General features: G+C 42.9%; 1 protein-coding gene across 5 annotated transcripts in view; it reads left to right on the top strand.

The window, feature by feature from the left end:
• The first annotated feature begins 635 nt into the window (after positions 1-635).
• The window catches only part of ABCC5 (ATP binding cassette subfamily C member 5), an 88151-nt gene continuing 73677 nt past the window's right edge, over positions 636-15109 (top strand). For 2 of the 5 annotated variants that reach the window (XM_067738232.1, XM_067738233.1), the window contains exons 1-3: positions 663-783; positions 2574-2691; positions 4035-4218. In XM_067738232.1, coding sequence (XP_067594333.1) covers positions 729-783; positions 2574-2691; positions 4035-4218 — 357 coding nt within the window. In that variant the 5' untranslated portion in view covers positions 663-728. Of the gene's footprint in view, positions 784-2573; positions 2692-2784; positions 2939-4034; positions 4219-15109 lie in introns of those variants that run through there. The other 3 variants (XM_067738226.1, XM_067738227.1, XM_067738228.1) reach the window with 3 other exon arrangements.

Here is a 15109-nt window from a genome sequence, read left to right as displayed (position 1 = left end):
TCAACACAGTAGTTATTTATGTTATGATCATGTTGAAGATACAGATGAAACACCAAGAGAAATAAAGTGATCAGTCCCTTTGGAAACCTCAGTTTCTTTTATAAAAAGAAAGGGATGAATTGGCATGCCATTTCTAAGGCTCTTGCCACTCTAAAAACTGTGATCCTGGCCTTTATTTGCTAGAAACCAGGCATTATAACATTATGTGATGGGCAGTGGGATTAAAAGGAGAAAGGTGATAGCGCAGAGTCGTGAGCAAGCAGTAGTAAAACGTGAAGGGCCACACATAAGATTTGGGGCTGGCTGGTTGAGAGGACATAGAGGCTATGATGACCTTCACAGTGCTTTCCGGTGCATAAACGGCCAAGCACCGCCGTGACCGCCCTGCCTACAAACACTGACTGTGCTGCCCGCCCACAGAGGGCTACTGTCAACCCTCCCGGCCACCCACTGGAACACAGGGCCTCAGAGAAGATTCCAGACAGGATCGCAGAACCTCTGGGAAGGATGGTGCAGAGCCTGCAGCGCGGTGGAAGGGAGGAGCGACTTGCACCTCCTCCAGGGCTTCTACGGTGCTTCTGGGAAATATAGTTCTTTGCCGCGAATCGAGCCTCGGGCTCCTGGAAGGGGGACTACAATTCCCTTCAGTCTTGGGAATTCTTTGTGCAGCACGCCTGCGCAGTCTGGCGGCCAATGCCGCTATAAAGGCTTGTTTTGCTCCGGGGCTGATGCTCGGGAGCGTGGTAGAGTGGCCGACGCGGTCGTTTTGGAGCTGGGGCACTGGTAGGTAGCGGCGATCGCCGTACTCCTTCCTTCTCCCTCGGGTTGTCGCGGGGACTATCTCCCGTGTGTTTCGTCCGGAGGTGGGGGACTGCGATCGAGGATGCAAGCAGGTCGGGGGAAGCCGGAGACCTGAGAAACGGGGCCAGGCTTCCCTCTAGTCTCCCGCCGCCGCCTCCTCCTCGGGACTTGACCCCTGAGGGCTGGTGGTGAGGTGGTGAGGTCCTGGCGTCGGAAGGCAGGTAGGGTGGGATGAGTGGTTGGGGTTGCCGGCCACATTCCCGGCTAACGCCACCAGGGGGTGCTGCGCCCGCGGCCCGTGGGTGTGGGTAGCTATCGCCTCTGCGGGCCCGAACTGGCCGCGGGAACGCCCTAGGGCCCCGGCATCCCAGGCGAAGCTGGCCTGAGAGAAGCCCCCATCCTCAAGGTTGTAGGGAGGCGGCTTGGGGCACCCCCGCTCAATCCCCACAGAGGAGACTGAGCTGCCAGCGACCTCAGAAGCCAACCTCTCGTTTTGGCGAATGGGTAGAGGGAGGTTCGTGACAGAAGCACGCACAGCAAACACTTGGCAGAGTCCGGAATGGAATCTAGATTTCTTGACTGTCATTAGTGCCCTGTCCTCTTCCGCCGCACAGAGCTGCATGGTGCTTTGTATTTAAAACATAGGGGTCGTTTGGTTTCTGCACGGACGTGGGGAGGCAGGAGGCAGATGGGCACAGGAAAGACTGGCAAAGTTTCAGGAGGTTTTGAAGAAGATGAATAGGTCATTCTGTGGTCTCCAGCGTGAGTAAGTGAAATGTGCAGAAGGCTGGGGCACAGCAAGTGTATATCAAGGGTGTGGTAAATACATATCCTTGTAGCTTCAGGTCTTTTTGTGTAGCTGCAGGGCTTGGAACCAGATTCCTGAGGTGTTGGAAACCTAAGGAATGTTGTAATGAAGGCAATTTGGAAACACCAGTCTGGCTACTTACAGTCCTTGTAATCCTGTGCAGCCCCCTCCCCCCATGCAGTTTCGACTGCATCATCGTGCAGGAGAACGTCTACACTTTTATCACTGGAAAGAGAGTTTTGGTTAAAAAAAAAAAAAAAAGGGAGCTGACCAAGTGGCCTCTGCGCTGAGCACCTCTCTGGGTTCTCCCACTTCGAATATTCTGCTAGTGCCATCGTTCAGCTCTGACTCAAAAATAAAAATACCTTTCCTTTTCCCTCTCTTAATAGTTGGAGCAAGTTAGCATTTTAAAAAAGACTTTTAAACAACTTTAAGGGAGAACAGAAAGAAGAAAAGAGAGAAATACAAAAGGTATCCCTAAAAAGTCTAGCTAGTGATCTTTCCTTAACTGTTTTCTTCAGATTTGGCCCTTGTTTCCCAGACCCATTGGACTTCCTAGCTCTTGGCTGGCCTCCATGTGGGCTGCCCTGTCTTATATCCCTGATCCACAGAAGCTGGAATCCTCCTTCTGTTCAAGGCCAGGAGATACTAGCTTTGTCCCTGCACAAGGCTTGCCTACTTTCATAGCTGTGCCTCTTTCCCCAGGAAATTAAAGAAGCAGGAGTGTTAGAGGGAATGGGAAATTACTCCCCACACCTTTCCAACATAGAATAACTTGGAATAAAGTGATTGAAAGAAACTGAGGTTACATGAATTCTTAGACAATTGAGATGATCTTTGTGTTCTTCCTGACATGGCATTTGGTATTGTGAGTGAGTTACAATACTTTGGCCTCTCCCCTTTCAAACTGCCTCCCCTCCACTTGCCTTCTTTCAAAATAGGACTAATCTTTTCTGCTTTCCAGATAATCAGCTAGTCTGGGGAACCTTTGGAGGGGAAGGTTGGACTTCAGTGATCCCTGTAAGAAGGATTATTCTGATCTGCAGCGGCATCCCGACATCGGGGACACTGGCAGATGCCAGGTCTGTTTATAGTTTAGGCTTGCTGAGGTCTCAGTGACATGAGTGCTGCGTTCTTGGTTGTAAGCCGGTGCTCTTTATGGTGCAGTTTGTCATTGGACAAGGTGACATTTTTCTTTGAAGATAAGTAACTTACAAGTAATCAACTCAGGGTACTTGAGCCAGACCCCTGAAAGGCAAGAAGTAAAGCTTTCTTTGTGCTGGAAATACGTCTCTGGAGGAGATTTAGTCCTTTTTATTTAGAGGATTTGTAAGTGTTCTCCTTTTTTTCTGATACCTTAAAAAATGAATTGTAGCTATCAGAATTATGTCCGTACTGTTGTACTTTTAAGTCTCAGTGATAGCTAGGAATTTATGGAATTCAAAAGGCAACACAGCTACACTTCTTTAATTTCTAGTGAGGCTGGTATGAAAATTGTTTTCCCAACTTGTACCTGGGAAGCTTTGAACCATGTTAGAGTGGGGGAAATGTTTTAGAGACGTATGCATGTGTTTTGTTTTTTCAGAAGTAACCAGAATTGATATCAGATATTGATTAGAGATAACCAGGCTAGCAGGGGTTTAGAACAGAGTTTCAGGTAGATACGAGGTAAGACTTAGTAGGACAGGGTAGGGAATTTGTTTTTGTTATTGTTTTTTAATAACAGCTTTGTTGAGATATTTTTGTATCATGAAATTCACCCCTTAAAGTATACAACGTGGTGTTTGGTTAGTATATTAACAGAATTGTGCAATCATCACTTCTGTCTAATTTTAGAACACTTTAAGTAACCCAAGGGGAATTTGTTTTTAAAGGTAAAGTGTAGTACTATTTTGTGTTTTAGCTATGTAACTTCACAGAGCTTTAAAAGCATCAGTTAACCCATTACTTAATTATAAAAATACAGAGATGAGATATATCATTGGTAGAATAAGTGTTTTATAAGTTTTCATTTAGTAAACTTTATCTGTTTTAGAATTGTGGAATTTGTAATGCTTGGAACAAACTTAAATTGTTTCCAGAAAGTCTTTTTTTTTTTTAAGACGTATATAAATGCTCTATACATTGTGATTGAACATAGTTGAAGGTGAAGAAGGCGGGTGTCTCTGTCACTGTGTTTATTTTTTTAATCTTTTTTTTCCCCCCTAGAGGTGGGAGGAGAGAATTCTTCTTGATTCTATCACACTGAATTTTTTTCTTGAAAAAATTAAAGGGTAACTGAAAGATTTTTGAAAATTTATTTTTATAGATATAATGACAGAAAACTGTAATGCTTTTGTCCTTTTTTCCCCTATTTTAGAGCACTTTCACTTATGATGAAGCACAATTTAGGAAATACCTGTCCTTGATGAATTTTTAATTTCAGAAATTCTCAAGTGGAACCAAGAGTCTGTGAGCCCTGGCACCTCCACTCAGAGAAGATGAAGGACATTGACATAAGAAAGGAGTATATCATCCCCAGCCCTGGTTATAGAAATGTGCGGGAGAGAACCAGCAATTCAGGGCAGCACCGAGACCGCGAGGACTCCAAGTACAAGAGAACTCAACAGGTCAGTACTGCCTTGCTTGAGTCCCTCTTCTTACCTGCTGCGGTGCTAGACCACACTTTCTCTCTTCACAAGATGCCTAATTTAAAATAAATTTCTTTTTCTTTATTGACTTTAGGTCACTGTTAAGAATTTATGGTTATTTATGAAAGAGGAGAGGTTAGCTCTCAGCTTCTCACCTATTTTTCCCCTTGGGTTCTCCTCTAAAAAGGCTTTGCTTGAGAGAAGACAGTTTATGCCATGTGGGATAGGGGAAGGCCTGGGCAGGGAGCAGAGGGAATATGAACCATTAAACTTCATTCATGTATTTAAAATTGTTTTCTCCCTCTGCCTCTGTTGTCTGCCTTTAAAAGGTGACTCCTTTGGAGATTTTCATTCAGACTTCAGCGTGTACTTGGAACAATTCTAGATTGTTGGAGGATAATCAGTAAAATTTTCAAGTAAACCCATGAGTGTAAAGGAGCCTTTAGTTAATAACCTAATTTCCTCCAAGGGAAATAATGAATATACATTTTAAACTGGAAGAAATATCTTTATTCAGGGGAAAAAATTATACGTTTTCTTGAATTGCAGAAGTAACTGATAAGGAAGAACGGGGGTTGCTGGGTAGGAAGTTGAGGTTTGTGTTCATCTATTTGTTCCATGAAAATTGGAGAAAGATATGGCTCTGCAGCTGACACTGGAGTTTCATTAGCCTGACATTACCTGTCCCTCTTTGCTACCTGAAAGCTGTTGCCTTATTAATCAACATTTTCTAACTGATGGTTGTTTTCTGTTTCTACTGTATATTATACAGTGCTTTCCCATTCGAGCTTAACTTTGGGGAAACATAGATTCAAGGTAATCAGTATCAAATCCTTAAGGGGCCAGTTTTGTACCTTTTCTTTGTCCCTTTGTCCAAACCTTATGTTAATTAAACACATATCGGGTATCTTTTGAATGCTAGACACTGTTAGTATAGGACTTAAACTGGAAAAAGTCACAAAGGTAACACTGGAGCAGGGCTTTGAAGACTGATGAGGTGGGGATGCTTTCAAGCTGCTTAAGTCATCTGTGCCTTAGTGGTTTATGAATAAAATGGTATCAACAGTAGAACCTAACTCATGAGTTCCCTTGAGGATTAAATGAGCTAATACATATAAAATGCTTAGAATGGTGCCTGCCACATAGCCTGTGCTCAAAAAGTGTTAGGTCTTAGAGCTAGTTGTCTAGAGCATAGGATGTATGTGAGAAAGCTCTGCACGCCATGCTAAGGAATCCTTTACTATGGGTGTTGGGGAACTATTGGAAGCTATTGAGAGGATTTTTTTCTTTTAACTTTTTTATTTTGAGATAATTGTAGATCCACATGCAGTTGTAAAAAATAATATGGAGAGACCCCATACGTACTTTATCTAGCTTCCCCCAGCGGTAACTTCTTGCATGCTATAGTATAATATCACAACAGGATATTGATTGACATGGATACCATTCAGCCACCTTATTAAGACTTCACCAGTTTCACATGCACTCATTTGTGTGTGTGTAGTCTATGCAATTTTTCCACATGTGTAAATCTGTATGACCAGCACCCCAGTAGAGATACAAATCAGCTCCACCAAAAGAATCTCTCATGCTCCCTTTTTAGAGCCACAGCCACCTCCCTTGCCCTCTCCCCCAATCTTTTTTTTAAAATAAATTTATTTATTTATTTATTTTTGGCTGTGTTGGGTCTTTGTTGCTGCGTGTGGACTTTCTCCGGTTGCAGCGAGCGGGGGCCACTCTTTGTTGCAGTGTGCAGGCTTCTCATTGCTGTGGCTTCTCGTTGCAGAGCACAGGCTCTAGGCATGCGGGCTTCAGTAGTTGTGGCATGTGGGCTTCAGTAGTTGTGGCTCGCAGGCTCTAGAGCGCAGGCTCAGTAGTTGTGCACAGGCTTAGTTGCTCCACGGCATGTGGGATCTTCCCGGACCAGGGCTCGAACCCATGTTCCCTGCATTGGCAGGTGGATTCTTAGCCACTACACCACCAGGGAAGTCCCAGTCTCTCCCCCAGTCTTTGGCAACCACTTATCTGTTCTCCATCTCTGTAATTTTGCCATTTTAAGAATGCTGTACAAATGAAATCATATAGTACGTAACCTTTTGACATTGGATTTTTTCACTCAGCCTAATTCCCTTGAGATCCATCTAATTTGTTGTGTGTATCAATAGTTCTTTCATTTTAATTGTAATTTTCCATGTTATAGATAGACCACAGTTTGTTTAACCATTCATCTGTTGAAGGACATTTGGGTTATTTCTAGTTTGTAGCTATTACAAAAAAAGCTGCTCTGAGCCATTTGTGTATAGGATTTTGTGTGAATAAAATTTCCATTTCTCTGGGTAAATTGCCAGGAATGTAATTGCTGGGTCATATGGTAAGTGCATGTTTAGTTTTATCAGAAACTTCAATACTCTTTTCCAGAGTGGCTGTATAATTTTACATTCCCACCAGCAATGTATGAGTGATCCAGTTTCTCTGCATTCTTGCCAATACTTGATGTTATTAATTTTATTTTAGCCATTCTGATAGGTATGTCTGATATCTCATTGTAGTTCTAAGTTGCATTACCTAATGGCTAATGCAGTTGAGTTGAGATTTTTAAGACTTGATTTTTATCTTAGGAAGATTAGTTTTGAGACAGTGTAGGAAAAACCTGTATGAGAGAAAGAGAGAGACAAAATGCAGGGAGCAATCTGGAGGCTTCTGTGCCAGCCCATGTGAAAGAGGCCAGGGGTCTGTGTCCAAGAATAATAGTGAGGATGGAGGAGAGGGGAGAGATTTGAGGGCATCTCTGGAAGGGAAGGGAAACATTGGGGTGCCTGGGATTCATGGTAAGGATTTAAAACTATTGATGGACACATGGGAAGAGAAGGAAGGAGAGGAGGTAAGAATGAGTTTGCTTTTGAACATGTGGAGTTTGAAGTGCATCCACATGAGATGATTAGTAGATAATTAGAGCATAGGCAAGGAGTAGAGCAGGCACAAGTTCTGGAGTCATTAGTGCATCCATGTAGATGAAGCCTTAGGAGTGAGCAAGCTTGCCCATGGGTAGCTTGTAGAGCAGGAAGAGATGGAACCTGGGAAGGTAGTGTGTGGCCCTGTGAAATTTCTGGCGACAGAGGCCCTGTCCAGTTGGTTAGAGCAGAACTGACATTAGGGTGTGCAGTGGGAGCAGCAAACTTTTCCTCTGTGGGTGGAGAAGAACTGGAAACGGAGTCACTGTTGTGCCTTTTGTCCCCTAAATTATTAAGTCAGGCACCAGACAGCAAGTTTCCTTTGTGTGGCTCAGCCTCATCCTGAAGAAACGGGAGGCTGATACCAACCCCTTTTATAAAATCTGAGCAGTCCACATGAGTTTCATTTTCATTATCCTTTGATGTTTCCTAAACGTTTACATTTGAGTACTGTTTTCCTGTTTTTTACCATATCCTGTACCCTCTGAACTTTTTTTTTTTACTTAAACTATTTCTTTTAGATTTTTTTTTTTTTGATGTGGGCCATTTTAAAGTCTTTATTGAATTTGTTACAATATTGCTTCTGTTCTATGTTTCGGGTTTTTGGCCGCAAGGCATGTGGGATCTTAGCTCCCCAGCCAGGGATCGAACCTGCGCGCCCTGCATTGGAAGGCGAAGTCCTAACCACTGGACCGCCAGGAAAGTCCTTAATTCCTTTAATGTACTGGCTTTTTTTGCTCAGCCTTGACCTAAGCAATAGAATTATAGGTTTATGCAACCTATTTTTTACACACGTTAAAAGGAATGTGTAAATATCAAGTGTTTTTAAAAGTTCACATACCACCTAGAATCTTTTTGCATATTACCTGTCAAAATCCAGAATCTTAGATATAAATATATCTTGAACTTGTCTCATATAACAGTTTGCTAATAGAGGAAATCAGCAAGATGACAAATTTCTGGTTCAGCGATAGTTTACAAATGGGTAATTTAAGTATTTGGGAAGTAGAATGGCTGTATAAGCATACCGTTTTAAGAATGTAAGTAGAGGGACTTCCCTGGTGGCACAGCAGTTAAGAATCCGCCTGCCAATGCAGGGGACATGGGTTCAAGCCCTGGTCCGGGAAGATCCCACATGCCGTGGAGCAACTAAGCCTGTGCGCCACAACTACTGAGCCTGTCCTCTAGAGCCCGTGAGCCACAACTACTGAGCCCGCGTGCCACAACTACTGAAGCCCGGGCGCCTAGAGCCTGTGCTCCACAACAAGAGAAGCCACCACAATGAGAAGCCTGCGCACCACAATGAAAAGTAGCTCACACTCACCGCAACTAGAGAAAGCCTGCACACAGCAATGAAGACCCAATGCAGCCAAAAATAAAATAAATAAAAATTAATTAATTAATTTTTTAAAAAAAGGAATGTAAGTAGATAATTGGGTAGAGATTACAGTTTCGTGTCTCTTGATCATAACCATTGTTTCCATATTAGTTTTTAGAGACGAAATCTGGGATGGGACCTCCCAGATGCCAGGCATGTCTATTATCCATCAGAAATAAAAAAACAGTACCTCCCAAAGTAGCAAAAGATAAGGATACATAATCTGTGGCTCTTAATTGGAAAACAAGGTTTTATTCACCACCATTAGCCTTCAATAGGTCCAGTTAACATGGACACATGGAACTGTCAAACAGAATTCAGAAGCAAAGCATCAGGGATTAAATTCTCATTTTAAACAGGCGGGTGATTTTTTTTTTTCTCTCAAGCTGTAAGCAAAGTTGCAGAGTACACAGTTTGCCTGTTTCTTAATATTGTGACCAAATCTTTTGGAATACTCTTTGGGAAAATTGCTCTAATCATTTGCGTTTCAGATATTTGTATCACATCTGCTTAGAGCTAATTCAGTTAAAAATAATGCATTTTCACACCTCCCCTTTGTTCAGGACTATTGCGTTAAAGCTTATGGCCACACACAACTTGATGATTTGCAGACATCCTTTAATCCTGAAGTGCTAATAGGGGTGCCTTCTGTTGCTGTTAGTTCTTTGAGCCTAAGTATTATCTTGGTTGGCATTAGGCTGGCATTATTTCAACTAACAAAGGTTTATGTCCAGACCGCTCCTTAACACTGTTCCTGTGTCTGAGGCATGACTCTCCAAGCACAGCTCCTTTTCTTATAACTGCATTCAGATATGCACATGTCGATCACATAACTCCACGAAGTCTGGTTGGTTTGTGTGTGCTTTTTTTTTTAATTGAGGTATAGCTGTTTTACAATGTTGTATTAGTTTCTACTGTACAGTGAAGTGGAGTTCCATGTGCTATACAGCAGGTTCTTATTAGTTACCTATTTTATATATATTAGTGTGTATATGTCAATCCCAATCTCCCAATTCATCCCCCTGCCCCCGGCTTGGTTTGTTTTAAGATGTGATGTTTATTCACTTTTTTAATTCAGCAAACATTTGAGCACTCTCCAAGATGCACGCACAGCCCTGAATGAAGTGTTCTGGTGCACATGAAGATAAATTAGTGCTGGGCCTGCCTGCCCTCCGTATCTTAAACTCATAGGCATGTACATAGATTACTGTAATTTAGATGCTATGGAGATTAACAAGAAGGAGAGAGTGCTTCAGTTTTTGAGGTCAAGGAAGACTTCAGCAGGAGGTAGCATTTGGTTGGAGACTTAGAGGAACAGTTAGAATTCAGAGAAATAAGAACATGCCTGGTAGAAGAAAGAGCTGTGGGTAGGACCAACTAGGTGCTGTTGGCTTTGAACATGAAGTGTGAAGTCATATATGTAGAAGGATAGGTCAGTGAGTTTCAGATGATGTGTTCTTGAATAATAGGCCAAGGAGTTTGGATTTTAGTTGCTTTAAATTAAAAGTTAAGCAAAAGCAAGACCAAACTATTTGACGCTTTTATAAGTTTTTTTATTGTGGTGGTTGTTTGTTTTCTCAGTGTGCTCGGGCTAAAGCCAAAGGTGACTTGTTTTTCCCTAGCATGTGTAATCTAGGAAAGGAGGAAAGATGGAAAATAAGCAGGGCTTCCCTAGTGGTGCAGTGGTTAAGAATCCGTCTGCCAATGCAGGGGACACGGGTTTGAGCCCTGGTCAGGGAACATCCCACATGCTGCGGAGCAACTAAGCCTGTGAACCACAACTGCTGAGCCTGCGCTCTAGGGCCCGCGAGCCACAACTACTGAGCCCACATGCCACAACTACTGAAGCCCGCGCACCTAGAGCCCATGTGCCGCAACAACAGAAGCCACTGCAATGAGAAGCCTGCACATGCAACAAGGAGTAGCCCCCGCTCGCCGCAACTAGAGAAAGCCTGCGTGCAGCAACGAAGAACCAATGCAGCCAAAAATAAATAAATTAAAAAAAAAAAAAGAAGTGTACCACTGGTGGAATTTGCTTTCTACCAAGTTAGAATATTCTGCTTCTAGGCAAAGTAACAAAGCAAGTATTTGCAAAGTCCAGTGACCTTCACTTAGTGTCTCCTTTAGTTCCTTGTTTGGCTGACACTGTAGCCCTGGTTGGAGTGTTCATAATTAGTGAGTGGAAATATTTGGGTGAATTGAAGTTCCATGCTGGAGACAAAGATGTGGGTGTAATCTCTTACCAAGAAATATGATTCTAAGATATATTACTATGAAAGAATTATGGTCTCATTATAGAAAATGTGCAAATTGTAGAAGATTATAGAAAAAATAAATCACCCTTAACCCCTCTACCTAGAGACAACTATTGTTACCATAAAATAGTTCTGTCTAGTACATTACACTTTTAGAGAATTTAACTCTGAAAGCTTTTCTTTATGGACTAAGGGTATGTGAATTTTTCCATGCTCTTGTGTTTTCAGTGTCGAAAGTATTACCTGTGAGTCTCCTTGCTGTTAGGAAGGAGAGCAGGGTGAAGGAGATTAGTATTTGCAGTCTCTGCATTATTTTTCTCTTGAATGCTACTCAGTGACTCAGCACATTTTCTGGACAGTTAGTAATAGGATGCGTAAGAACACCTGCCTTTTTTTTTTTTCTTTTCCCTGAAGGCATCTATAAAGCTTTATAAATCTTAGTACGGTATGATACGGTGTCTGGCCTGGTGCCAGATGTTGGTCTCCAATAGCAGCCCAGAGCTCTCCGGTAGAGATGACAACAGTGCTGCCATTGGTGCAGAGCCCAGGTGGCTTTCCTGCGTGGTGACTGAGTCTACCACGTGGGTCTCCTAAGATTGGCCTGCTGCCTTGATCATGAGCTCTCTTATGCCATCTGCAGCAGGACTGCTGCTTCTTTCCTAGGAAATGCTGCTTAAGGGAAATAAATATAGCTTGTTGGCATGAGTTAAAGGAGCTTTCTGTCAAAAGGGATGAAAAGTATTGGAACTAGCTTTTTGTTTTTTAAGCAGTTTTAAATACCCAAACCTTTATTTTGTTAAGATCTATAACTTGGAAGTTACAAATGGTTAGTGAGAACTTTCTCAGTGAAACTTTGGTTTTGCTTTGAGGTAGCCTTTTGCTAATGCTTTTTTGAATGTTTCACCATTCTGTCCCTCCCTCTCTCTTAATCAAAAATAAAAAGGTCAATGCCGGAAACAGGAAACAAAGCCTCCGGAAGTCTTTGCAATGGTTGAACCTGTCCGTAGAATTAAGCTTATTAAGTCTATTCCTTCCCTCCTTACCCCCCTTTTAGGGAGTTAACCTATTTAGATAATTAATTAGATGTTACATATGTTTTAATTATTTAAGATTTTTTCTGAATTAGCTGTTCAAAGAATCAACTTATCTGTTATTAGATATCCGATGAAAACTTCTGTTTACTAAAGCAGATGTGGTGTTGAGCAGTCACTTAGTTTCCTGAAATGTTGTATTCTCACAGTGGAAAAATAGCCAGACTGCCCAAATCTTCACCTTTGCCTTTGCTTCCCACCATTGTCAGCGGCTCCAGTCTGCTCTGCGGTACAGGAGTCACATGTTGGACCCACTAATGTCTTATTCTAGGCATTTAACATGGGCTCACACGGTACTTACTGATCACTGAAGGGAGTTTCATTTACAAATTATATTTTGGCTTTTTTAAGCTAAAGCCTGAAAATCTTGAAGGGATTTTGTCAAATGCAAATGACCAGCATCCTACCGTCTACATCAGTGGTTCTCAGTTCAGGCTGTGTATTAAAATCATTTGAAGAGCGTTAAAAAAAAATACCAATGTTCCAGACCCATTAAACCAGTCTCTGGGGTCAGGCTCAGGCATCCATGTTGTTTAAAAGCTGCCCTGGTGATCCTAATGTGTCAGCAGCACTGAGAACCTCTGCCTTAGATCTCATGGAATAAAGTCTCTTCTGTCCCCTCAACCAATGGGGCTCCAATCCCTTCTGTGATTTATTTTCAGTTTAGTCCTTTGAAACCTTATCATTATAATAACAAAGTTAATCTCACACCCCAGTGTAATAGGAACTTTAGAAAAGTTCCTTGGAATTTAGCTTATGAAACAATTGAAAGCCCTCAAATTTCTCCGGATTCTGGGGCAATGCTAGGTTATGAGCTGCGGAAAAATACCTGTTTCACCGTGATGGTGGTAAGTTATATCCATTGGTTTTACATATTTACACTTGTGAATTGTAATAGCTTATCCTCAGCATGAGGGTAATGCAGCCTAGTTACAGATTAGTGAGCTGGGGTACAAGTTAATTCATAGCTGCTGAGCAATAGGGCTGAAGTTAGCAGGTTCCCTGACTTTGAATGAATAGTGAGCCCTTTCTATTATATTCTGCTTCCTTCCTGTGAAGATTACGTTCTAGAATTTCGCCGTCCCTTGACTGAAGTGACCGCTGTTTGGAAGTTTTTAAGGGAAATGCTAGAGCCGGTCAGAATCATGTTAATAACCCATTGGAATAAGGAAGTGCTGAGAATTGGGAGGGGAAATGTCCTTTGTAGTGTTAACTTGTCGGGGAGAGGGAGAATTGGGGACGCCTGGAGTCAGCTGTTCCTGGGAGGAACAGCTTTTTCATTTCTTTTTTAATTTAAAAGAAAATTTAACTTATTTAATTGTTAACATTTTGAGTCTTTTGAAAACTGTATTTGACAGTGTAACAGTTCCTCTTAAAAGTTTGTCTTTCTAAATGTTTGCCGTAAAGGCAGCTGTGGGGCTGGGACACCTGCAGAAAAGCTTTTACTTGGGCCAGAAGGGTTTATGAGAAGAGGCTACCCACTCTGTATTTGTGAATTAAGGAGAGGGTAGGAAGAATATGCTGTAGAGTCTGAGGCCTGTCTGTTCTGATTGTGCCCCAAGTGCGGCTTTCCTTGTGGGGCGGGCCAGATGGGAATATTGCAGCCTTTAATACCCTTGGAAGCTGAGAGGTGCCTCTGGTTGATTCCTCAGCCTCCAGGCTTAGCAAGGCTACCCTGATGTTGTCCTGCTGTTGGGAAAGGATTGTTTAGCCTGGGGAATGATTGCTGGCCCCTGGTATCTTGTCCCAGGGGCCTCCACGCAGGGGGAAGCCCGTGGTTGCCTTGTCAGCAGACATTCCGCTCTGGCAGCCTGTTAAAATGAGATGGGACAAACTAGATAAGCGGAAGCCATGTGGTGTGATAGTGAGAGCTAATTATCCCAGCCCTGGGGATGGTCTTAGTGCACAGAGGATGGAGGGCTCTTGTGAAAACCTCTCTGTTTGCTTATGGATCGAAAGTTCCTTGTTTCCCTCACGGGATGGGCAGGTAAATGACTCTGTGTTTCCCTGACCTTTGTTTGAACCATGGCAGAATCTAAATTTCATTGTCCCCTTTTAGTTCCCCACTGTCCCTGCCCTGCTCCATCCCCATCACCTTGGTAGGAAAAAAAAATGCTCATGTCTCCTAGCCACAGTCCTCAGGAAGATACAAATGGCAGCAGTATTTCCTTGTTTAATGTTTTCTCAACTCCTGGATCAAGCAGTATTTTTCCCTTTGGAATGAATCAACTGCTGCGGACACCTTCTGTGGCCGCAACATCTGGCCATGGAGAGACCTTCAGTCTGCAGTGCCCCGTAAGAGAAGTAAAGAGAAATGAGTGCCCTCATCTCGTCGCAGGAGAAGCCTTAAAAAGTTACTTCTAAAATTGATTTAAAGCATTGTAACGTAAAAAACAAATAGGCCTCATAAAACACATTCCCCTGGATCATGATACATCAAGTACTAGCCGTGTTAGCTGTTTAGCTAGGGCTACCTTAGCACTACTGACATTTGGGGGCCAGATAATTCTTTGTTGTGGGGGCCTGTTCTGTGCATGGTAGGATGTTCAGCAGCATCCCTGGCCTCTACCCATTGAACGCACAGTTGTGACAACCAAAAATGTCTGCAAACATTGCCAAATGTCCCCTGGGCAAGCAAAATCACCCTCAATTGAAAACTACTGGACTACGCTATCCAATACTGTAGTCACCAGCCACATGTAGCTATTGGACATTTGGAATGTGGCATGTCCGAATTGAGATGTTCTGTATATATAAAACACACACCAGGGCTTCCCTCGTGGCACAGTGGTTAAGAATCCACCTGCCAATGCAGGGGACACGGGTTCGAGCCCTGGTCTGGGAAGATACCACATGTTGTGGAGCAACTAAGCCCGTGCGCCACAACTAATGAGCCTGCACTCTAGAGCCCGCGAGCCACAACTACTGAGCCTGCATGCCACAACTACTGAAGCCCACGCGCCTAGAGCCCATGCTCCGCATCAAGAGAAGCTACCGCAATGAGAAGCCCGCGCACCGCAATGAAGCGTAGCCCCCTCTCGCTGCAACTAGAGAAATCCTGTGCACAGCAACGAAGACCCAACACAGCCAAGAATAGATAAATAAAGTAAATTAATTTTAAAAAAACCTAATAAAAAACACACACCAGACTTCAAAGACTTAGAACCAAAAAAAGAATATAAAATATCTCATTAA

Source organism: Pseudorca crassidens, chromosome 5, assembly GCF_039906515.1.
Source record: "Pseudorca crassidens isolate mPseCra1 chromosome 5, mPseCra1.hap1, whole genome shotgun sequence".
NCBI lineage: Eukaryota > Metazoa > Chordata > Mammalia > Artiodactyla > Delphinidae > Pseudorca > Pseudorca crassidens.
This window is presented reverse-complemented; position numbering and strand designations above follow the sequence as displayed.